The 26,660-nt window shown below is 39.4% G+C and overlaps 1 protein-coding gene across 4 annotated transcripts in view; it reads right to left on the minus strand.

Annotated features, from left to right (window-relative positions):
• Positions 1-26,660, minus strand: part of CDK6 (cyclin dependent kinase 6) — a 137,433-nt gene that overhangs the window by 14,412 nt on the left and 96,361 nt on the right. For all 4 annotated transcript variants that reach the window (XM_074536029.1, XM_074536041.1, XM_074536033.1 and 1 more), the window contains exons 6-7: positions 5,338-5,388; positions 1,359-1,494 (exon numbers count right to left, since the gene is read on the minus strand). In XM_074536029.1, the coding sequence (XP_074392130.1) occupies positions 1,359-1,494; positions 5,338-5,388 (187 nt within the window). The remainder of the gene's footprint in view (positions 1-1,358; positions 1,495-5,337; positions 5,389-26,660) is intronic.

The raw sequence follows: 26,660 nt of genomic DNA on the forward strand, positions 1-26,660 counted from the left end.
GCACAGGACAGCCTTCATCTGCTTATGCTGTGTGTTCAGTTTCTCCCTCATCTTCCTAGCTGAACTTTGATGGCCCTCCTTCCTGATCTGTATCCCAGCCTTTGTCCAGCCAGCACTGAAATCTCCATGTATTCACCTCCATGTATTATTCTTCCTACTGTTCTTGTCTAACCAATTCCTAGTCCTACTTTCTTTTATTTTATCAGAATTTCTATCATTTCACTCCTGAAATTTAATTCAGTGACTTCCAGTTCTACTCTCCCCTTTCATCTGTGGCTCCCAGTTATCATCTCTTTTCCTAGCAGGGACAGATCTCTTTCCCACCTCACCTTCTAGGCACAGATATTAATCTCCTTCCTCCCTCCCCCCCCCATCATGCCTCACACTCACTGAGCTCTTGGCCATATATTATTCCTTCTTGTTCCTAGAACCTAACTCTTGTCCCATGTCTAGCTTCCACTTCCAGGCTGTCTGCAAGCACAACAGATTTTTCTCATAGCAGTGTTTCTCCCTTGTCATTTCAAATGGCCAGATGTAGTCCAGCTTTCTGCAGCTGGGAGCCGCCACCATGAGGAATCTGCAGGGACCATCTGCTGCTGAGATAACCTTGGCCAGAGACAGCAGCTCCTGAAGAGATGCATCCAGTCTTTCAAGAACTGCACTCTACCTAGCTCACATGAATCAAGATCTTTAGAAGACCTCCAAAGAACAAATCTAACTAGATTTCAACAAGCACAGCATGAAGCAAACTGATGCAAGGTCATTCCCTATATTCCATTTCAAGACTGAATTTCAGGACTGGGATTTCTGATGTATCTATAACAATGATGGAAACAGCTGTACCAGCCCAATTCTTTTGCTTCTGTTCAGCCTTGCCATTTGCAAGAGGCAATAATTGGTGACTTCCAAGCGTAAAGTCTTCAGCATTCAGTAGAAGGCTAGCAGATGTAATCTGCCACTACAGTCTACTTCCTGCTTTATGCTGGGTCCACTACAGCACAAGAATGGCAGATCCGTTTTTGTACTCACATCAGGCCAATACTGCAAGGGTGGCTGCTGCAGTGGCACTACAGGGGTCAGTAATGAGGATCTAATCATGAGGTCTAATGACAGGTCAAACAGGTATGTCTCTGACCTAGTTTCCTAATCTTGAGCTATTCTCAGTTCTGACACCTCTTGAGCCAAAGGCAGTGTGTCTTTGTGCTGTTGTTTCACAGATTAACACAAACTGTCTTATCTATTTTTGACCTTTTTTTTACTAACTCCATTAAATGGAAACTTCATTTTTTCTTGGCAAGCTGCATGCACAGTGGGAGCCATGAGTCATGTGAGGCAGGGAACAACAAATGGGAACTCACAAGAAGCAAGTCTTTGCCTACTTCATCAATATCTGGTACAAATTTTTCAATAGGTTGTGCGGGTCTGGAAGTAAAGGCATTTCTTGGAAGGGCAACATCATTAGGCCAGTCCTCTTCTTCTGGGAGTCCAATTACACTGTAAAATGAAAAACAATGTTAGTTCTGAATATTTATGCAGTTTTCCCTTTATATTGATTACAATGAGTGGCATTTTATAAATATTTTAGTTTAAATGATCTTAAATGTTTAATTCTACAGTAGTACAATAATCTCTGTGAATAGAAGCTGATAAACATATGTCCTCAATGTGCTTGGTTGAAACAATTTTGTGGGTAGCACAATTTTCTGGCCTAAGTCTCAGTTTTCTGAGTCTTTTTATTGAAAAAAAAGCTGAGTGCTTTAGAAAAAGGTTGTTTAGCTCTTGACTGGATGGTGCAACATATGTCACTCCAGGATGATTAAAAGCAGTAAGTTTCAAAGGGGAATTGCGTGCAAGGATCTTTTTTCACAAGAATAGGGACTGAGAGAAGAGTGTGGGTCAAGATGAGGGTAAGGCAATAAAAGGGATGTTTCATAATGCTTCAAAGCTCTGTGCAGTAATTGTTGCCCAAATTTAAACAATTTATTTCCTTCACAATACAGGTTTTAAAGTCTCCATTTCCATTTAGAAATAGAAAGGCACTTGAGTGTCTTTGTGGTTTTGCTTTCAATTGTATTTTAATTTTTTTTACTCTTTGAAAGAATATTTTAATTTCTTTAAGTATTTTATTTCTTTGTTCTTTAAATTATGTAAGATATTTATACTTATTAAATAATCGTGCTGAGTTCTAAAACTCAAATAAATTAAATAGGTAAATCACCAACAATGAATTATGTCTCATACATTTCACATTTTAGTCTGATGTTAATATTTGTGGGGTTGAAAACCAGTTTCTGGTGGAAATTATGAAAAAGATCACACATTACTTGTTTGGTTTCAGGGAAAATAAATTTTTATAACCTGTAAAATCGAGATTTTCAATGGAAACACTTACAGGGTAAGACAAGAAAGAACAGAAAAACGATGTCACTGCTTGCACAAAGGGCAATGCCACTAGGGAGCAGCATTGACCCTTTTTTCTCACTGAGTTTGTCACAAGACTGGGTGAGGCCTTGGGCCAACCACATGGAGGTAAATTATAGGGTACCTCAGCAAACTTAATGGAATTGCCTCACCTCTACCTATGTGGATTTCAGATTGCAATTTGGCTTACCTAAAATACCTCTGAAAATTAGTATGTCCTCAAAATAACAGCATAGTTGGAAGGGCAAAGCAGTTGCAATCTAGGACAATTAAATCCTACTACATCTGGACATATCACACCTCTTGGGAAATGCTAAGCTGAATCTGTATGAGAAACCACATTTGCCATTCATCAGGTGCAGTGCGGCTATGGGGCAGCCTCCTTGGCCATGGCAGTTCAAGCCTTTTGATTAGATATTTCAGGATCTGGTCCCATATTTAATCTAATACAAACAGCATCAAGGATGGGAGAGTTAAGTATTTGAAATAACAATGACATTTATCTTGTCATTCAAATGTGTTTGGTTAGTCCCATTGTTTTGTACGACTGCATGGCAGAGCAGAATGGGGCAGAATAAGCACAGGCAAAGCTCATGGCAAGAAACCAGGAGGCAGCCTGTCAGAGAGGGGTGGGCTGGACAAGGCAGAGTGCAAAGGAGAGACATTTTTAGTTACACACATGTAGTACTCAAACCCCCTTAATAATGAACGTCTGAGGAGCTGCTCCCACTCTCATGGTCTGGTAGCATCACCATTCCAGTGACTAAGTCTGGGAGTAGCTTGGGAAAGTTTCACCTCCTGCCAAAGGTTCAGGCCTGGTCTTGAGAAATGCTGAGTACTTTCCACTCCCATTGATCACAATGGGAGACAAGCCTGTTCAAACCATTGCATTCAGCCTGAAATCTCTGAGGATATGCCACAAGCTGGTGGTGTCCCGGAAAGGCAAGAAAACATTTCGAGCCATGTACGAGGGATTTACTCTCATACACAGTGGAATTTTACTGACACAAATCACAATGCACATGCAAAGCAAAGGCAGACCATAGCACCATTATCTGAAAGAATACATCAGTCCAGACTGCATAGAAATCCTGAAACTTCCTTCTGTCTGAAACTGATCTCTAGAATGAGTCACAACTGCAGAAAGAAACAACCCTCTACAAAAAGAGCTAGGCCTAACTGTGGGGGGTTCTCCAGCTGCGAAAACACAAAATAAACACTATTTGGCATAACCCCTCAGAATCCAAGACAGAAACTTCTCAACTATTTAGGAAGAACAGCACAAAAGAAGCAAATCCAAACTTTCTCTTTAAGTAGATGTGCAATAAGGAATTTCTTCTAAATTTAGCACAGCATTTTCTTTTCTTAGTGAATTCTTTTCTGCACAGGTAATCTCAGCCCCTAGGGATGGAAAGATCCCTGCTGGAGGCTGCCACTAGCAGCTATGCATTAATCCTAGCCCAGTTAATTTTAATTTTCCCCTTAAATGTCACAAATGAAAGAAATCATAGCTATGTCTTTTTTTAATTGTAAAATATGTTGTATGTATCAAAGCTGCCTTCATTTAATAAAGCAGAATATTGTAGGACTAAAGTAGTAGTTTTGGCAGAAGAAGAAACAGTAAACTGTAAGGACTGATTTTTCTGGATTGGGCAGGAAGAGCTATTTAGCGCATGACAAATTAACCACACAAGTGAGTCACATACTCATGGTATGGTATGCAGGAAAGGGAAGTCAACTCTGTGAAATCAAGACCTGTAATTTAGAAACCCCACACTGAATAATGAAAATGTTTAGAAACAGATCTGTTATGATTTGAGAACTGGAAACAGGATTAAACAGAGAAAATTCATTATTTGTTCAGTTTAAGCTTTTCTTAGAAACTTTACTATCTTCTCTTTGGAATATCTTCAAGAAAATAACATTTTGGAATAATACTTCTCTCACTCTCCCTGTGCTAGCTACTTCTTTTTTCATCCAGATCCCTGTATCCCTGCAGCCCCTCTATACAGAAAGGGAAGACAGAGGTGCAGAGGCAAACAGGCATTTGCTCTCTGGATTGGTACCGGCTCTGTGTGGTTTTGATTTCCTACCTACATGATACATACATCACATCTTAAAGTTACATGCCTCTTAAAAATATAAAAATGTTCCTTAGTCTGAAGATCTTTTACAAGAAGTAATATAATTCTACTTAATTATCATATTGGTAATATCAGTAACTAAATTTTGTATGAGAAGTATTACATCTCAGAGAGTTTAGAGTCTACCTGCTTCCTAAACATATTTGATATACCTGAAAAACACAAACTCCTAGAACTGTAAAATGGTTTTAAAATAAAATAATCTCTGAGAAAGCACGTATTAAAATGCTGATATTCCTCAGTTATCACAGTTACCTTCCAGACCAAAATACGGACTGTTAACAGGCTACACAATAGATTTTAAAAGCTAACACATTTTTTTATGTTTGGAAGTCTTTTCTGCAAAGATGCTGTTGGTAACGATCTCAGAGATTTCAGCTTTTAATGTATTCTAATGTTGTTTTCTGCAATGCACAATGAAAAAAACAAAAAAAAATACTGTGTTTGTTTACATGAAGATAATCTCTTGCATTTAACTGTTTATGAATATGTATTAATGGTACATGCACAGTATGTTTAAGAGAGTTAAAAAGCCCAAAATCCAGAAGTCTCCTAACTTCCTGATGATCGCTATCAGTTTTGCAGAACTATATTCCATGTTGCTTCCTCCTTCCATTCTGACACAGAATACACAGAAATATCATATTGCATGCCATAGCAATAGGAAATATGGAAATTCTAGTCACATTATTGCATAAAAACCTGGCAAAGAAATCTCATAGGGTTTCAATGTTAAACAGATACTGACATAAAGCAATTAGTTATTACTCACTCAAAGATTTTTCCTAGTTGATCAACATCTGAATTTCCACGGAAGAGTGGTCTGAAAAAATAAAAAAACATGTTTTTAGGATGTGACTTGCTTTAATTAATATAAATCTAAAGCTGACAGTTCCAATGTAGGGTGAAAACGTGGTGAAAACGTGGGGGTTTTTTGAGACTTCATCTTCTGCTATCTTCTGCTTCCATGCTTTATCCAGTCTGCAAGTGAACTTTTCAAGTTTCTACTGAAACGGGTAACAAAAGGGGACAGATGATATGTATTTCTGAATACACTACTTTTGAAAATTTAATTGCGCCTTTTTGCATGAATGACATAATTTTTCCTCAACTAATACTGTCCTATGAATTATATAATTAACAAAATCGCTTTCATTACAAAGAACACTAAAATAGCTGCTAAGAGAGACAAAAGCAGACAATGTCATGCAATTCATTAACACATAATAACATTAGAGATTAATTATTATGAATATAAATTGAAAATTAAGTTTCTTGCATACTGCATATTGGAAATGTGCTCCTAGGTTTAAGGGGTCAAATAAATGACAATGGATTCATGAAAGTCTGTAAACAATGGGGTGTGAAACGGTACAGAATTTACCTTGAAGTAGAGGAATACTTCTGCTGCATAAATAAAGATACATTCAGGAAAGAAACAAATTGTTAGGCTGAATATCCAAAGGCTTTCAAGAAAAAAAAAACAGTGACAGAAAATACTTCCAGACACACTTTTTCTTTTCAAAGTGCAATTTAAAATATTTTCACTCATCATGTATAAGATGCTATCACCCCACAACGCCAATGTAAAATATGAAATTCTGATTTGTACGGCAGTATGGCTGTATTGCCAGCTTTGTGTTGAACAACAGTGCAATTTTATGTTGAAACTCCCAAGATATTCCAACATTTTACTGACAGATGAATAAAGATCTAGCCAAGAATGAGGGATCTGTGAAGATCAGGCCACAGATGTCATGTACCACATTGGTTCAACAGATGGTAATTACTCCACGAAACACAACTCACACACACTGCAAACTGAGATAGGAACTTGGGTTGACATAGCCAGGCTGCCCTCTCTTCTGGATCTCGGCTAAGTACAGAGTATGTTGTAAAGTCATGGTTACAGTTTCTAGAACTGTTCAGCTGAAAGGCAGTGACTTGACTGACAGTGCACAACCCTCTGCTTCCATGGGCAGCCTTTGGTTTGGGAGGAACACCCATTCTTCTGCCTCTCTCCACATACTCCTGTCTGAGGGAAGTCCACGTGTCCCTGTGACAGCCAAAAGCAAAATTTCACTGCTGCTTTTCACAGGTGAAGATCTCTCCCATCTAGACTGGAGAACAAAGAGTAGTCAGCTATGGTCCTTCCCCTCTCACTGCCCATATGCAGGAGCAGCTGTAGGATCTGGATCTCCTTTTGCTAACTGTGAGTTCATACTGAGAACTGGCAATTTCCATCTTGACACTCTCGCGAAGGCACCAGAGCTCCATGTCACTGCGTGTCTTGTGGGTCCATTCCAAATACAGTAAGTGGACACAGAGCATTGAGACATTTCTTAGGCATAACAATCTCTGCAGAAATCTGGGCCATCCAGAAAAAGCAGTGAACTGGCAGACATGCTGTTCTTTCATGAACTAAGCATGCATTTTGCCTCCTTCTTGTGCTGCCATTCAGGTAATATCATATCAACTTATACTCCAAACTGCTTTGTGCAGGGACATTGAGAGAACAATTTAATCAAATCTGATTTGAAACCATCTGACATGAGATTTGATCTGATGATGTAAAATGTGGTAGCCTGTTACTTGTCCATAAAGAGGTACATTTATTTTGATTGTGAATAAATCATAAATAACGCAATATTTTGTTTCCCAGATACACATGGTATTTACTAACTGTAGCCACTTTCACAAGACCATTGCAACTCATACTTTGGGATTTCTGGGTTTAAGCTTTAAGGTATACAGCAATACTGGCTTCTATAAAAACACAAAGCTTAACCCACTCAGACAGGAGCATATATTTCTGCCCTAAGCTTTCATCCTGATTTTCAGAACATTCAATAGCTACAACCCTAGGATTGCTTGTGGCAGCAGACACACTCTGTATCTTCCAAAGTCAAGCAGAGACATTTTTTGGAACTACTGCTTGAAATTATTAACATGCAGTTACTTTGAATATTTAGTTTCAGCTCCAGCATTAGATTATTGGGGCCCTTTAAACTAACAGAATCTACACATTCAAATAATCATATCTATGCAAATGGAAAGCTGATTTAATGTTTTAAAATGTATGCTGAACCTTGCATTACTGTGAAAGCCTGGCAATGGCAGCCTTGTTTGCAAATCACCTTAGGCAGTGTCATGCCAGAACAAGTACAATTCTTGGGATTTTTAAGGAAGGTTTTTCCCATCATTGCTGCTATCTCAAATTCACTGAGGGCTGAAGCAAGAATTTAAGTTCTTTTGAAAGTATAATTATACAATACAAGGTGACCTTCCAACATACTTTGATATTTCATCACAATGAAGTGTTATTAGTTCATCTTTCAGCCTCCTATCCATCTCACCATCATGACTACAACAGGATGCCAACTCCACGTTAGGTATCACTACTATAATGAAATTTGCCTCATGAGTTTTGGCTTGAGGTTCAGTTGGAGTATTGGATGGATGATTGGGGAAACAGATTCATCTACTCAGCAACTGCACAAAGCTCTCATTTCACACTTTGGCACTAGTTACTCTTTTGTAATGATTTGACAGCTCTGCAAGTCACATAAAAACTTTCACGTCAAGACACTTAAAGATTCCTAAAGGTGGAGACCAGCTCTCCCACCACTTTTGAATTGAGAACACTCAGCAGCCACAGAAAAATAAAATTTCACCTTTGTTCTTGGTATCTTTCACTTGACTCATACACCCACTCACTCCCTGAGGTTTATTTATGCAAGCTCGATCCAGAAGTTCTTTCTTGAGTATATGTTCTCCTCTCTGCGATCATAATTTGTTTAAGACTGGTTAAACTCTGGAGCCTGATTTCGTATAATTCCTTCTTTTTTTCTTCAGAAAAGGCATGGAGCTGGGTTTGCATCCTGTGGCAGGGGATGTGAGTCTGCCCTCTGGCTTCAAAAAACACCTAAAATCTGTGAGTACATGTATCTCAGGAAAGAGGGACATTCCCATGGATGAAAGAACTATCCATGGGGATGTACTTGCCTTTTTTGTGGTTCCTCAATCCTCTCAAACATCCCTGACTTTGCTTGCTATAAAATCCACATCCTGAAGGCTCCAACACCATTGTTGTTATGGAACACACACCAAGCAGGGAAGACAGGACAAGAAGATTTGGAGTGCACCTGTGACATTTAATTTCCCTGTTTGCTCAAGGGGTCTCAGATGGTTTCCATGTTTGTTGGTTGTTGCTTCTTTGATTTTTCAGGGCAACAGAGCAAAGAAACATGCAAGTGTCCATCTTGTTTGGCCACTCCTCCTCCTGGCTTTGAAGTGAGGCCATTATCCACTGCATCTGGAGTGATACCCACTGTATGGAGGAAAAGCCTTTCGGTGTGTGCCAGAATGCCCTTAGCAGATAGGAAGATATGATGGAGGCACTGTATTGCTTACACTGTCCTGCTAAAAGAAACCCCTCCTGAGCCAATAAGCAAGTACCTTAGCTCCTCAGGTACAAAATGTGCAGCTGCACAATTTGGATATTAGCTATGAGTCTGCACTGTGAAAGCAGAAGCACAGCAACACTCTCTGAACATGAAGAATGTTTTCGTTTTACTGTGGGGGTGACCAAGCACTGGCTCAAAGAGGTAGTGGACCCTCCCACCTTGGAGATATTCAAAAGCCATCTGAAGATGGTCCTGGACAATCAGTTCTAGGTGATCCTGCCTGGGCTTGGACCAGATGATACACCCAGAAGTCCTTCCAATCTCAACCACTCTGTGATTCTGCGACAGTACAGAAATAAAAATACAGATCACAATGTAAGGTTGCAATGGATAACCTACAAATCCTGAAATGTTACCATCTGCTTATAGTTTAAAAGGGCTTGCACCATTAGTTTTCTGGCCAAAAGGCTCCTATGCTTATACACAGCTGAACAAACTAGTTTTAACCATTTACTAACTTTAGGCTCTTTTTCTCTTGTCCATGCCTTATCTCAGCTTTTGCTCATGCTCATGCCGACTTTCACCTTCACTGAATATTCTTTCTATCTGAACTGGATATTACTGCCTGAAAAGTTGAGTTTTTTATTTCATAGACATTGTGCTTCATGTCTGCACTACTCAGTAAAAACTGAGATATAAACATTCCCTAAGCAAGTCTCCACGAAAGAATTTTCGCTGGTGCAACTCTACAGACATGCCAAAGCAATTTTTAAAGTATTGTATACAATGACAATGCAATGACACGCAAGAGATAAATGAGTTTTAACTGTAAGCCAGCCACATTACTTCTAGATTTTATTTTCAGACTTTGGTCTACAAAGCAAAGAGAATCTAAAGCTTTTCATAAGGAAAGTTAGAATTTTCATAAAGATTGGAATTAAAGATACTGATAAGCACTGTTCTAGTCAAATATATAATGCAGACATCTATAATGCAGACACAAAGAAAAAACCCAATAAAACCACATGCATCGCAGCACAGGAAAAGACTTCTGCAGGTTTCTTGACAGTGACTGACATTTTAAACTAATTAGTGACATTCTGATTGGAAGCTATCTTTCCATTTCTGACATTGGTAAAATAGACACATGGAAGAAAGGTCACATGAAGAAAGAATGTATTGATGAATGAAAAAAGGTAAGAAATTCGCTTTCTAACCAAAAGATATTATTGAGCTCTCATGACAGCTCTGGAATTGCCAATACAAGGGCTTCCAAAGCCAGACAAGCCTAGTATCTTTCCAGATATGTAAGAAATAATGTACAAAATAGCTACCCAGATTCTTTCTGCTAGTCCATTTACTCATTGTGACAACAGAAGTTAGGAATTCCATCCCCTTCCCTGTTATCACAGAAAAAGGATAAAGATAATCTCTTAATTACTAACTTGAATATATACAATATTCTTAGTGAAAAGCCTGAATATTGGTGATCCATGTGTACTCAGGAAGTCCTACAAGAACTCCCTAAAATGAGAAGAACATCATAGATGGAAAGGGTACAACTTAATATTTAGGCAAGTGGGGCTTAGGCACTCTGGTTGAGAAGATGCTGAGAAGTTGTTCTGGGAAGAAGAGCAGTGAATTCAGAGTATATAGCTCAATTCACAGCTATATACTCTGAAATATATAGCTTTGAAGACATTACACAAAATGAGGGAGGTGTTTAAAGACCGTCATTATTTGACATAGTGAAGAAAAAAATGTAAAGAGAAATGGTATAATGAGGGTACATGGAAGTTGTGCATGAAATTTTAGAATCTGCTTGTGTTGTAGAAGTTAAGTCTAAGGAGTTTGTATGTCTGAGTGTGTAAGAGCAATAAAGTGATGGTGAAGAATCTAAAAAAGCCACAGTCAAGTAACATTTGCCAAGGAATCCTGCATCATGCCATGGGAAACTTGCCAAACTATATAGTCAGAGATATATTAAAAGGATGGGATGGGTTTTTTCTTTTCATATTACAAAATGTGAATAGCTAGTAAATAATTTTGTCAGATTCTTAGTTACTTGTTATGAAGAAAATATTTTCATTTTAAGGATTAAAGCCATACATGACCTAAAACTGAAATTATGAGATGACTAGAAATAACATGATCTGGACTGTCCTGTGGAAACCTTTATTCAGAGGGATTATTTCTGAGCGGATTCCTAACCACTCTTGTTGCTACCACTGTTTCTCTTTGACAAATTGCCTGCACAAGTCTGTACTATAGGTATGCAAAGAGAAAGTAAAGCAAAAAAAAGAAAAAAAGTATCACCTTTTAAAGACGAAGATCACTGACCTTCTGGCATGTAAGATGAATAAGGTGCAATATGAAACTTTAGTCTGAAAACAAGCTATGCTGACAAGATTTCACACTCTGGACAGTTACTCACTTCCAGTCAAAAGTGACTTGCTCAGCTGTTGTGTAATTCAGAGTTCTCATTTTAAACCTAACATTTTCTTGTACTTCTCTCTCTCCTTTCCCTTTAATAGTATCTCTGTGTGGGTGGGTGCCAGACACTGCATAGGAAGAAGTTACTTCATGTAGAGGTTATTATACTTGATCATAAATTGCTCAAAACTTTTACAAAACTTATCTTCTCTCCTCCAGTATGTAAGAAAGATGACAAAGATAAACATTACGACTGATGAAATACTTTTCAGCTAAAATCTGACAGAAACCAGATCAGCCATCTTGAGTTTCTCATTTTAGTCTTCAAAAGCCCAATTTTTTTCATTCAAAAATCTATCATCCTTCAAGTTTGATAGTATCACAATTGTGAATAAGAGCTGTAAGATAAGCCTGTGTCAGTACTAAACTATTATTAGAACCAGATCTAATGCATCAAAACCTACAACAATTATTACTTTCCCTGGAGTTTCTCATGTCACCCAGTACACAGAAGCAGATAAAAAAAGTGTTAGTTCTGCAAACTTCCAGTTCTGTAGTGTGTTGAATTTGGTCCCTATTGCTATTCAAAATGAAGCAAACTAATTCTAGGACTAAAGATAATATTCTGACCCCCAAATGTACATCTGGTCTAGTTCATAAGAAACATATGGGGTCTCTTTCTTGAAGAAGCAAACCAAGAGTTTTCAGAGCTGGGTGCAGATACAAGCCAGCAAGGAAGGACCCAACTTCAGATGTTCCCTTTCCATGCATATCTGAAGGGGAAATGTTAATAAAAGGGAAACCAAACAGAGGCACCATGTACAGCTTTATGACCAAAGCAGGGCCAGCCTACTGTGTAGAGTGAAGTTTATCCAATATATATAATGATCTCCCTAAGTAAGAGAAAATATAGCCATCTTCAAAGCTTCCTTAAAAATGGCAAAGGAAATCTTTTTCTGGGTGCTTAAAATTTGCTTGGTACCTTTCAGATAAGCATAGTCCCAGCTGGCCTTGGAACAGAATGATGAGCCTTGTTCCCCACCACTGACATAAAAGGGAGCTTTTCCACAGACATCAATGACCCCAGGTTCAAGCCAACTGAGATCTGCTTTCAAGCCTCTATTAAGAAATAAAAATCATGCTTCAAGAGGAGGATACATAGATTATATATGTGTACACATATATACCCACACATATAAAGCTCCCAAAAGCAAGATAAGTGTAGATACAATCTTTGACCAGAATATGCTGTAACATAGGCAGATCTCATCTGTTCCTGGGCAGAACTGCTTCAGAACTCATCACTGAACATTATTTTTTGAAACAGAAGAGCCTTGATAGGTTGAACGTCCTTCACTTACTCTCATCACGCACGTCACAGTTCTCTTATCTGTGGACATTTGTTTCCCCGCAAGATTTGTAGGTTTTTTCACTAGGGCTTTAAGGGCTGTTATCTCAGCTCAGGAAGCATGATATAATAGTGGCACCTTGAAAACTGTGGCAACGTTTGAAGCAAATTCTGTAAATACATACACAACTGACCTTGGAAAAAGGGAAGGGGAAAAAAAAGTCTCTGCTCAGTGTGGAAAAAGAAGCATTCCTTTTGTTTTACTGACAGTTCTACCAGCAATAAGTAACTGTGTATTAAACATCCATCTCATCACTGTGTGCAGGTAAATTACATCTACTTGTCCACCAGCAGTTTGAAATTTAATGGCATAACTAAACTGCAGGCTTCTGCCTTTTGAAAGCAGCCTGAAAGAAATACTGATATGACACATACAATATGGTCATGGTCTTCCCATAATCACTTATTTAGTTTGATGCATTCTCTTCTCTTTCATGAACTTATTTCATATCCTTGTTTAAACATGCACTCTTTAAAACTGTCACATGGCTTTGCCCTTCTTGTGCAACTCAGTTGTGGGGTTAGAAGGCAATAACTGAGGTATGGATTAGATAAAGGCTGTCCTATGTGGAAGGGTAGGAGTCAAGAGGGCTCCTCACTCTCCTGTTCATTCAAACAGGCAATGGTGCAAATCAGTGTGCAGGACATGGTGCAGGCAGTGTGTGTGTGTGTGTGTGTGTGTGCAGAAAACCTCATACCTGTGAACAAATTTGCCAATATTTTCCTTGAACAGATCTATATCCTCCCTCCAAAGCATGTCAGAGCTGTTTTTCACCACTTCTTTAATTTAATTCATAATTTACTCCTCACTTAAAAATGCAGCAGACAATACTCCAAAATGCCACATTTTAGCCAGACGGAAGATGCCCTTTAAATGCCGTATTTTGAAGAAATGGTTTTATAACACCAATATCACAGCAAAAGACCAAACTTCAAGGTAAGCAAGAGGAGTTTCAGTCTGTTCCTACTCTTTATCAATGAAACGAAATGAAAGCAGTCATCAAGTATCTACTCCTTTATCCTGTATGAAATTTCACTGTGAAAATATTTTCAAATCACAGTTTTCAGAGATACAGAATTAATTAATTTTTTTGTAGTTCTACAACTTTTCTTGCAATGCCAAGATGACTTCAAGAAAGCTCATCCCTTGACATCTATCATATTTATTGGTATAAAAATCCCTTTTAAAATGGGCTTTGCTCTGGAGTGCTTCTAATGCTGAACTAGTTTTAATCAAGGGGATGGATACAGAACAGGTTTTAAAGTCTGAGGCCCTCTCATTAAAATTCAGTAATGTTCCACAAACTGGATCTATTTTCATTCAGATTGCTTTCACGGTAAGCTTTAGGCTAATAGGTTTTGTGCCATTAGGCTGACTTCTCTTGGAATAAATTCTTTTAAACCAAATATCCAATCTTGTTACCATTCTTGTATCAGGTGAAAGACTATGCACACATAACTACTGCCCAAAGGAAACTAACTCTTACCTACCTGGGGTTCCTCCTCATCAAAGGGAAAATAAAGTTACAACACATTCACCAGTCTACACACTGGTTCATCTGCTCTCCCCAAAGATACTGAGAAAATTAACATCCAAGTATGAGTTCCCAGGTTTTCTTGGGCTTCATCTCTATCTTAGTAATGCTAAGCAATGAGCTTCACAGATGGAAGTTTACTCAATGGATAAAGAGCTTATACTCTAAACACTTAATACAAAATAATGTGAAAGGATAATGCCACAAATGATGATTTATTTTCACCATTATGAGCAACATAGAAAATGGTACATCTATGTGATTAAATTACTAGTCTAACTTTGAAAAAACCAACAGACCAACAGACTCTAGAAGTGGGAAGAGTAAGGCAAAAAAGCAAGTATCTGACTATAAGAGCATCAGAAAAATTCTGTAAGTCAGTCTTTTCAATCAGCTGCAGTAGTACAGTGACCGAGTGACAATGAGGTAATGGAGGCTGCACATGGGCACTGTGAGACTTCAGAACAGGGAGCTTCAAGAGATGACAAATTTCCATGTTTGAAGGGAAATATAGAATTCAAAGACGTTCTCACAATCTAGAACATGAAATTCTCAATACAGAATAAAATCTAACGAAAAATGATTTTTTTCCCCTTCTCGAAAAACATTAAAGGCTAAGAGGCAGAATCCTTGGGTTTTCTCTCCATCTGGGCTTCAGCTGCTCCTGTGTGATGTCAAGTACATGTTTTGATCTGTGATCACTTCATTTGCTCGCATACTATGTGTTAATGGCACCTGTTGCTCTAAGCCTCTCTAAGTTTTCAGATAAACCTGAAACATCAGAACTGTGCCCGCCCACAACTAATTCATCTCATCACCCTCAGCTGTAATAAAACACCTTTGGTCAGAAAAAATTCTGTAAAAGGATTATAACCCTTCAGACAAGAAAGGCAGGGAAAACATTTCACTACTAAATGGCTAACTGTTATGTGAGCAGAGGTTAAATTTCAATTTCAACCTTTTTCCCCAGCTGCTGAGTCTGAGTGTCAAAAGACATGAAAGTGGATTAAAAGAATGGTGTGAAGAAAATACTTTAATTTTTAGCAGCTGTGCTGGCTTACAGTGAATTGATAAACACCTGCAGAAAAGCTTGAGATAAATATTTAAGGTAGAAAGTTATGCACAGCAACCATGCAAGGAAAACTGATACAGTTTTCAAAGGCCAGTTAAACTAGCTACAACTTTGCCCTAACGAATACTTTGTCCCGTGCAATACACTCTACTCAGGCCAGAGGAGTTGTGAGATTTACATTCACTGGCCCATGACAGTGCACTAATCTGAGTTCACCTATTAGGAGCTCTCTGGTTATTAATCCTATTCAACTTTTAGTGATTTCACATAAGATTTTCCCCCCACTTGAATCCTGACCAAAAGAAAGAGTAAGTTAATTTTTATATTAAAGAGAAAACTGAAAACCTAACTCCCAGGTGACGACACTGCTCAGATGCCACTCTCCCCTCTGCAACTGCAGTACATTTTGTGCTGTAGATCTGTGTGTTACCAGGCTCCCCAAATTTCTTTTGCAACATTTTTTATGCTATTATCCCTGCTTTGCCCTTACTGAACCATAAGCCTAATATTTTACCTGTGGCACAGCTCTATTGGTTTTTGACATCATCTTAATGGGAAAAGCACACAACTCCACCTTTACAAAACGAACATTCCCTCAGTCTCTGAAATACTGAGCACATGCAGGCTCCTGGAATGACCCATATCTTGAACTCTTCTTTCCCCACAATTACCACAGTGTTCACCACCTTTATGTCCACTACAAAGAGTTCCTCAAGATCCACATGGAGATGGCTCTCATTTCCCAACATAATTTGTTCAGAATTAAAGAAAAAACAGAATCCTCTTCTGGAGCAAGTGAATAATCAAATAAAAGCCTCCCCCTGTGGTAAGCCATTTTAGGCCTTGCTTTTCATACAGTTGCGGCCGGCATGTTTGCCAAAAATAAAGGGTTTGCTAAAAAGTCTAGGCCCTCTTTAAACTCAGCTCGCACTTTCCAGCAAAACACCCTCAAAATCAAAGTCTTAAAAGATCCAGGAGATGAGCATCACCTACCTCTCCTTTTGCATTACTTCACAGGAATGGAAAAATTATTCCAAGGCAGGAGAGAAGCAAGCAAGCCTGTTTCTCTGCTTGAGTGGGTAGGACACCCACCCAGAATACAGAATACATGACTCTGCACATGTACTCTTTCATTGCTAATGGTCTGATGAGATCTAGGTTTAAGTGAGCACCTTCATTCTTACAGCAGCACAGTATGATTCATCACTGCCAAACAGGCTTAATTTAACAGCTACAGATAGAAACATTACACAAAGATCTCCTGCTATGTATACTTCTTCAGATGCTGAAAGCTTGCCTCAAATTATCTGGATATAAAGAGCACTTAAAAAATTATTAAATTGTGTAGAACAGCATGTATGCTGTACTGACATAATCATAAAACCTGTTTCATGAACATAATCTAATAAAAAAGAGCTGATAATTCAGTGTAGTTGGTGAAATTCTGGATGATATAGCTCATTGAGTTATGTACCTTTAGGTAACTGATTCAGACTCAGTGAAAATCAATAGTAACTGAATCTTCGTGCCAATTTACTCCAGTTCAGTTGAATAAATGAGTGGAAATGAAGTAATCCCTTGGATGAAATTTGTATTTGACAAATGTCTATATTCCAAAAGCACTTACTAATGGCCAACTTCGATATGTTAGGAGAGAAGCTACAAATATGGAGAATATTTAAGTAAAGGAAGAAATACTTTCTCAGAGTTTGTCTTAAGAGTTGCATCTGGATGGAATTCATTCAGTGCATCTATAAAAGGAAAGCAGAGCAGATTATGTATGAGTTTCTGGAAGAAGTCACATGGTTTGACCATGCCAGATGGAGGGTTCCTAAAACACTGCAAAACGCAGCATGCCACAAGCATAAGGGAACAGCCAGGCAGGTCACATGCTGACACCCAGAGCCTGTCAGACCCTGGCTCTGTCTCCAGCAGCCAGCACACCATGGTGGCTCTGTCTCACATGGACTCATTTGCACAGGGCCAGCAGGTCAGGCAGAGCAAGCAAGCAAATGCAATGGCAGTGCCACAGGCTGTGTGCAAACACAAATCAGAAGCAAGGCAACGACACGTGTTTTCATATCACAAAGCAAACCATGGCTTCAAAGGAAGAAGCGCCAGGAATTGCTGTGGCTTAGGGTGAGCTGTATCCTGCCAACACCAGGCCCCTGATGGCAGTGGCAGCTCCAGCTACACGTGGGTAACACGTGATGGCACATACACGCAGGAGAGGCTGTGGCCACCTCCCTTCCTCACCACCTTAGGACTCTGTCTAGGTTTTGACATCTGCAATGCACAGACTGGCAAGTTCTCTCCAGTGGCCTCAGCCCTGCAATATAGGTAAGCTTTTCCACAGAGACAGTGGGGAGCTGCCTTTGGGCACCATGACTTCCTTGGAGAAATTACTTTTCAGAAATCTAAATATCAAACTTGCTTTCTCATTGACATTTTGAGGTCTTCTTTCACAGCCAGTTACTTACTTGGTACAAAATAGTACAATGTCTCAGAAAGCTGTTATGTTTTTCCCTGCTACCCCTTAGCTGTTTTTAAACTCCAGAGATTGTCTGTTCCTTTAGGTCTGCTTTCCACTTCTCTCATGCACACCTATGGGGTTTTATTAGATATAAAGAACATTAACAGCCTTGGTGACCAATACATATGGAGAAGTGCTAGTCTGAAGTTGTTGAAAAACTCAAATAGGAGACAGACTAGTCCTACATACTTCTCAACTAGTACATATTGCCTTTACAACTGACCAATGGTAGCTAATTATTAGACTTCTTTTCTGGACAATCAAACACAGAAAATTCAGTAAAGGCTGCCTGGATTCAAAATGTCTGACTAGACACTCAATTTGGAAAAAAATCTCCCACACTGGGGAGCTCAGCAACATGAATCACAGTTAAAGCCTAGTCTTTTTCCCTCCTCTCCAGAGTGCACCAGTCTCCAGGAAAGGATCCCAGGAATTTAAATACCGTTTTGTAGCCATTTTCCTATGAAAGAGAAAAGTAAATAAAAACAATGTTTAGTTGTATTACGAGTCAAACGAAAGTACACAGAGGTTCCCCCAGCCAAACTCTAGGCAGAAAGCAAAGTCTCTCCCAGCCAAGTTCCTGCAGAGGGAAGCTGTGTGAAAGAGCCAGGAGACCCTTTCAAACAGAAAGTCTTTGGGCAGTGTACAGCTGGCTATCCCTCCTCAGGCTAGAGAGCAAGGGGCAGGGGTGACATTGCTCTGCTTCTCTCCTGCTCTCTGGCTGGTGGAGTCACTGCTAAAAACAGGCCCCAGCTGGGGATCCCACCAAAGCAGCCCTCAGGCTGCTCGGGCTTATCGCAGGTATGAACTTGTCTTGGAGATGCTCCAGAGGACACAAAGGTGTTCACAGCAACTGGCCAGAAACTGTGCCCAGCATAGCTCAGATCCAGATGTTTCTGCTGCCAGCTGCATTCCCAAATATCCATTGCAAACACTAGGATGTTAAGACCAAGGACATGCATCATGACTGACATGTTGTGGTCTTTCTCTTAACCTCAAGCTCTTTTCCTCTGACCTCTGGCAAGACTAATTCAGATTGTCACAGACTGGAATATTGAACCTCTAAGGAATGCATGTATTTTTAAGGACTATGTGTTTGGGGGGATTTCAGACTAGTGCTGTGCCCCCTGCAATGAAGAAGCTACAGAAGCTCTCCAGGAGGAGATCTCTCTCATGAGGTGCTATCTGGGCTGTGTGCAGGCACTGCCTGCCAGCCCAGAGCCACCCGGTCCCGCTCCTGGTCCCTTGGCCACTGCCTTGCCTGATATGACCCCACACCTGAACCAAACAGCCAAATTAAACTTGGTCAGCTAGCATTATTTCTGTGAGGCTTTGTACCACTGCCTCAGGGTTCCTTCTGGGTTTTTGTCATGGCTAGTGGCAGTTTTTGGTTTCTATGGTTAATCAACGGTTTCCCTTACCAACAGATCTATTCCTCTGACTGAAAGTCTGGCACAGCTGGAAACTAGAAGCAAAACCACAAGTGAATGGCCTGGCACAGCCACCCATCTCCAACCACAAACCCATACAGTTACTGGATTTGACTAACGGCTATCAATCACCCCAACTGCAGACAAACAGATATCAGCTAGAAAAGGCTTGAGGAAAAATGTGAGCTATAAACCAACATGGTAATTTTCTTTTAATGAGGTGATGCTGTCTTGGAAGTGCATTCATTTCTTACTCAATACTTATGGCATTACTCTGACTGTTTTCCCTTCTCTCTATTAAAGTGTGTCCTTTGCCTAAAGCAATGCAAGTTTTGCCTTGGAGGTAAGGTTAAACAGAAAACAATCCTCATTATCCAAAAAACTGGAATAACATGAACAAGTACAGTCTTCTTCTTCCTTTTATATTAAGTTTCCTTAAGTGTGGAGCAGAATGTTGCTGTTGTTCTATCAGACCACTAAGGTCACTAAGTTAAACTGTGGATTGTGTCCATTCAACCTTAAAAATACTTGAAAAAAATTTCGTAATAAGGTGGCAACTTATCTGCAGAGAAAGAAAAAATTCCAGTTTATTAGATCTAGTTTGGAAAAATGATCAGCCTCCCACACACCCCTATGCACATGAATGGCAGAAGAATAAAGGATAAAAAGTGCAACGCACAGAATTCTGAATGCTGACAAGATCTTTCTAAGGAGCAAACCTTCTCCCACTACAGTTGGTCGGGACTGTGGTGAACTTTTATGGCACTTGCAACTTAAATCATTCTTGTAACAAAATAAGATAATTTCCAAAAATGGCAGAAACAAACTCAGGCCAGAATTGTACAGTACTTTGGTTCAAAGGTTGCAAATTAAGCTGTGTAGATTTTACAGTTCTAAGCTGCAACATCCACCATTGCTTGTTAGAACAAAAGACAAAACAGAAAAAATATGTTGTTATTTTAGTTCTTTCTGCTACCAAGATCTAACTGTAAGCAAGCACACAAGTGAATGATTACACTTTGGAGCTCTTGGTCCACTAGATATGTTGGTTTAAGGTTCACTGGAAAACAGCAGATAATGTGATTGCAAAGTCTGTGTTTAAATTGCTGTGTGATAAAGGCACCAGTTCTCTCTTAAACCACATTTAAAATGTTTGGTAGTTTATATGGAAAACCTAACTTATAAGCAGCATTCATGGCTGTACTTATTCAGTTGCTTTTTGCCATGGCTCTACTGTCTTGGTTTTATTGTACCTTCCCTCCCAACATCCAGTTATACATCCTAATTTTTCTTTTCTTAACAGAGTCTTCTGCTTATCTCTCTAGTTTTCTCTTCTTTCCAACCTAAAGAACACTGAAAAAATATTACAGATCTTTTCTCTGCTTTTGAAAGACATTTCAGAAATGTGCTGAAGATAAGAGAACACAGCATTAGAAAAAAAAGTTAAGCGAAGAACTCAAAAGAAGTAGAAATTTTCCAAATGGAAGAATACAGCATCTAGTAGGCAAAGCTAAATATTCCTACTGCTGCATAGCTACTGTGCCCACTTAAAATAGTGAGGACTAAATTATCAGATATGCTGAAGCACAGGAAAATAACTGACAAGGAATTAAGATGCATCTGAAATGATACTGTGTCATAGAAATATGCCTCACAATTCGTTGCATGGCAGTATTCATATTTTAGAGGCTCTTTATCATCTTCAGAGCCTCTTTTCAGACTGTGAAAGAATGTGTTCTTGGTACTGTTCTTGTATGTGCAGAAAGGTAAAATAAAACTGAAGTCTTCACTACTATCAGTCAGACTTGTCTTTCTTTCTCACATTCAGTAACTCCAGGATTTCATCTGCAATATCCATACACACAGCAAGAAGCTGAAATACCAGTGTGTTGACACTTCACAATGGCATGCAAATAAAGATAATTTTAAAAAGACAAGGAATATAATCCTTTCCTACAGAAATCAGGCTAAGTTTATCAACTGATTTCAGTTTAAGACAGTTCTGTTTATGGTGGTTTATATGAATATGTAGTCTCTCTGTCCTGCTCCCATCCAAACCCAAGTATCTGCAGTCACATCACTAATGCACGTGGGCTGCAGCAGGAATATGTCCTATACTTAGCAAAACAAGCTCTATATTCAATTGCAAAGTATTTAGCTGATAATGTTTCAGTATATGACACCTTACTGTTGATTACAGGCCTTAAACAAATGTTTCTGCTTTCATAAAGATTTGGAAAATTGAATAATAATAATCAAAATAAAAATTTAAGTAATGACATACTCTTACTTAATGTGAAGTGAGGACCATTTAGCACACATAAACACGCCCCCCATTGGGTATGCATTTGCAAAGTTGCAGACTGATTATTCCTCAAGACCATTCAACAGCAAAACAACTCATCCTAAGGAACGACTAACCCAGATTGTGTCAGGAGTAGAGGACACAGTACTTTTAAATTCCAAAGCAATTCTCTGCAATAGTAGCATTTCTGTGAACAATTTTCCCCAAAGCCCACTGTCCTCTTTACTTCAGTCTCCAGATGAAGAACACACTTAGCTCAATGAGAGCCTGTGGCTCTCTGGCACATTGCCAGATAGATACTCTTTTTTTTTTTTTTTTTTTTTTTTTTTTTTTTTTTTGAAAGTGTAAGCTTAAAAGCCTGTATCTGTGAGAGATTAGCACCTACAGAAAGCTAACTCAGACCAAATGAGTGCATGATGAAACTGATGCTAGTTAGGACAGACTCAGGAGGAACCAGACAGCAGATCTCTCCTGAGAGAAAAGCTGCCTGTCCCACTCAAAGCACCAGGGATCTGCAGGCTCTGTTACAAGTTATCACTTTGTTGCCTCTGGTAACAAATGGGAACTGAACATCTTTCTCCGGATAAGGACATGCATACAGTAGCTCACATACTCATGGCTTGACTTCCTTTGTAGATACCTTTTTGTGCGTGTGTTTGTGTGTGTAGCATTTTAGCAGACAGGTAACAATAATCATACTACTAGAGTGGCTTTAATTCCAGCAAATTCGACTTATACATGCTCTTTTGCTTGTGCCATTTGCTGGAGGAAGATGATCAAGTGGTTGCAGAAAGAAATAGCCAAGTGTAACCCTCATGAAGCCCAGAAGACACTGGAATTCCACCCTTAGCCTCAACTCTCAGCTGACAGCTCTTTTGAACTCCCACATATATTGCAACCCTTATTTTGAACAAAAGTCTCACAGTCCTGGATTCATATCACAGATGAGGCAGGTGAAAGCTTGCCCAGCATCACAGAAAGAAGTGCAAGGAAGCTGGGGTCACCACCACACAACACCCTCTCCTGCCTTGCCAGTTTCACTCTTTTACAGAGATTGCTTCGAGTGCTGTACTGTGCACATTAACAGAGAATAGCTTTGCCACTCTTTGTGCAACCCTGTCACACTGAATTTTTTCTGAACAATCCCCTTTGAAGTCAAGGGCTAATTTCAACAATGATTTCAGTGAAGCCAAGACTTTACTGTATGATCCTGCTAAAAAGTTAGTCTTTTCACTCAATGGCAGAAGTTCAAACTTCTCCATCCACCTTCAGGTTTTGGAGACAGCTTAAAAAAAGGTGTTCTTGTTACACGTGGCTATTTCTTTCTGCAACCACTTGATCATCCTTCTTCCCACAAAGCATTACCTGAAACTTCAACTGACTCTGCTGCTCTTCCTTTGCTCACAAGTCAGGGAGAGGCAGAAGTGAGGGGCACATTCTAAGTAGGTCCTCCTTCTCAGAATCACAGGAACACTGGGATTGGAGGAGACCTTGAAGGTCATCCACTCCAACCATCAATCCAGCAGCACCATAATCACTCCTGAGCCATAGCCCCAAATGCCACATCCATCTCTTGAACACTTTCAGAGACAGTGACTCCACTATGTACCTGAATAACTTATTCCAATGTCTGAGCACTCCTGGACTGAATTTTTTTTTCTAATACCTAATCTGAACCTTCCCTAGCTCAGCCTACTGCCATTTCCTCTTGTTCTGTCACTTGAGACACGGCAGATGAGACTGACCCCCATGTCACTACAATCTCCTTTCAGGCAGTTGTAGAGAGCAGTGAGGTCCTGCCCCAAGTCTTCTTTCCTCCACAACAAACCCAGTTCCCTCAGCTGCTCCTCATGGCACATGTTTTCTAGACTCTTCACCAGCTCCATTTCCCTTTTCTGGACACCCCCCAGCACCTCAATGTCCTTTCTGAAGTGAAGGACCCAGAATGGAACACAGCATTCAAGGTGTGATTGTACCAGTGCTGAGTACAGAGGGACAATCACTTCCTCAGTCCTGCTAGCCACACTCCTTTTATGGTCTCCTTTCACAAACCCATTCTACCACCTGGTTCTGTGGTTGACCCAGGAAACTACATGCAATGGATCTGGTGACGGCACTTCAAACTGTACTAAGAACTTAAGGCTTGTTTAGAAAGGGGAATTAAGATTTACTATATTTTAGTGTTTTAGATTGTCTACAATTACTCAATAGCCTAACATATTGTAGCTAAGAATGAATATGTGTACTGCTAGCTTTTTAAAACCTGATGTTCTGTGATTCCAGGCAGCCTGTAGGTCCCAAACCCAGTGTTCACATCACCAGAGCTTTGATACCATCACATCTGCATACATTATCTACGACAATGAAGTCCCAAGCTCATGCTTTTTCTACACACAATGGTGTAACTCCTCTAACTGGACAAATTTATACCATTGAAAGGTGACTTATATGCCAATAGCTTGTTTCCCTGCGTCTGCTATTTGTGCCCACCAGGAAACTTGGCCCACCACAGGTATTTCAGTAGAGTCACACATCTCTTATCTGCTATTACAATTTTCAAGCACAGTTGGTAATGCAATAACTGTCTCACATATCTTAGGAGTTGACAGAGTAGGCTGAAAAATGAGACAACTGCTAAAAACATGATTTAATATTTAAAAATGAGTAAATAATAACCTCATAATATTCATGCCAATCCTGCGGCTTACGAATTTCTGGGACTGATGATTTTACCAAAAGCAGGCTGATTAAAACACCATGGAGCCACTGCATGAACAGCCTCAGTAAGAAACCTATGTGAACAGAATTAATTCCCTGGATAGATGAAGCTTGTTGCAGTGAGATAATATTGTTTAACTTTTGATTTGGGGAGGTGGAAAAGGGTGTTGGGAGAGGACTGTCTTTCCAGTTTTGGGTTTGAATTGGTGCCTGTAAATGTAATGGTCACCCTCTAGTATTTCTTCAGCTTGACTAGGCTGTGAATATAACAGAGGCGACAAAAACTAATAGTGTCTTCTGATGATTTTTAGCTCTGTATTTAATTCAAAGGGAGACAAACCCAGTTGACTGTTTAAATTATAGTTAAATGTGCCCAGCTGGAATTGTTACATAGACAGCCTGACTCCTGAGTCCCATCCACATGCACACCTACCAACCTCCTAGTCAGGGCAGCATTGAAATCATACAGGAGTGTGGTTTTTAAAACTTGGCAGGTATAGGTAAAGTAGGACAAAGCACCAAAATATTTTGTCATATTTTCTCAAGACTGACTACTCAGAAGGGAATCCATGATTGGTGATCTGAGTTTTCTTTTATAAAGCATTTCACCCAGATCTGAACCTGGGATTCCAGTCTTTTCCCCCTTTCACCCTCATTCACCTGGATTAAGTATTACCTAACTGCAGCAAGAAGACATTCTCTTCTTCCCTAAAACACTGGTCATGGCTTCCTGCTTAGGAGCCGCCCACACTCCCTGAGCCAGCTGGAAGAGTTTTATGTATCCAGACAGAAGAACATGCTACTCCCATTTCTGCCTTTCTCTTCAGTGAGGCGTTCACCGAGTAGAAGGTACAAAGCCCTTTCCTACTGGCCTGGAAAATGCTCAGCCTCCAAGTACAGTATTTTTATAAGTAATTCAAATCTTTATCTAAACATTAAAAAAAAGCCAAATGATGTCCCCATGCCTTCAGGCCCCTGTCAATCCTGCCAGCTGTATCTCTGAAGGACTCTCTGATATGGTAGCAAGCCATAGCATAGCTTACAATTTCCCCTACTGGTTTTTACTATCCACGCACCAGAGCTTTTTAAATCACAAAGAAAACAGGCACTATAGACAAATACATTTACTCTTCTGTTACATCATGACACTCCATCCAAATGTCTAGAAGTCACTGCAAACTGCTTAACTAAACAGGAAATTTAAAAACTGGAGCTGTCATACAAGGAATTTTTGAAGTAATGCTTTATTTTGGGGGTGCTGTCATCAGCAGTGCATATGGACAGAAAAGACAAACACAGCAGAAGAGCTTTTGTGTACATAACACATACACCTGAGTACTGAGCAGTTTACTGCTGATCTGTAAATAGAATAGGATCCTTGGGAATCTAAATGAGGGATTTTAGGATACAAACTCTATGTGTTCATCTCTGCAGAAGCCTATAAATCTGTACCAAAATTAAAATGTGCAGTTTTAAAATAGCTGTGACATTATACCAACCTCAGACAGCGGGAGGAAAAGAGCTGAAAAGTGTCATTTGTTTAGCTGAATCAGCCAAGATGAGAGAAATGTTCAAATTTACTCTAGGTGTGTCTAGACAGAGATTTATTTATTTATTTATTTATTTTGTGTCCAAGTCCTTTACACACTTCGGTGTATTTTTTATCTACTTCTTAAATAAATACTTGGCTTGCATTTGTCTTAAAAATTGTTTAGATTAAGGATGATTTAAACTGAGGTCCCATCCACTTAAAACACATAGTAACCTGCAACATACAGACTTGACCATTCATGCAGAGCTCACTTTTCTCCTGCACTTATCCAGGCTTAAAGTACCCTCACTGTGTTTGTGACAGCCTACAAAACTCCATTCAAGCAAACTCAGACTGTCCAATGTCTCCTTGACACAAACAGGATTCTGATATGTTTTGTGATGCTGTATAGTGTTTTATTATGAAACCCATTTCAGGGAAGTCCCTGGGATACAAAAATGCCCATGGAAATCTCAGTATGCTCCTTAAAAATGACAGACCCTTAAAAAAGACAGACTCTTAAGGGAGCAAAAAGAGAGAAAGCAAAAGAGAGTAGGAAAAGAAGGCAAAAGTACCCAGTAGGACAGCCAAATGAAAAGACTGTTTTAATATCAAACCCGTATCTATCACACAAAGTTTTAGCTGCATTCTCATACACTTATCCTACCAACACCAGTGGAAATACAGATTGGTGATTACCCAAGGGCACTACCATTTCCCAGTA

The sequence above is a fragment of the Zonotrichia albicollis genome, chromosome 1, assembly GCF_047830755.1.
Source record: "Zonotrichia albicollis isolate bZonAlb1 chromosome 1, bZonAlb1.hap1, whole genome shotgun sequence".
NCBI classification, from domain to species: Eukaryota; Metazoa; Chordata; class Aves; order Passeriformes; family Passerellidae; genus Zonotrichia; species Zonotrichia albicollis.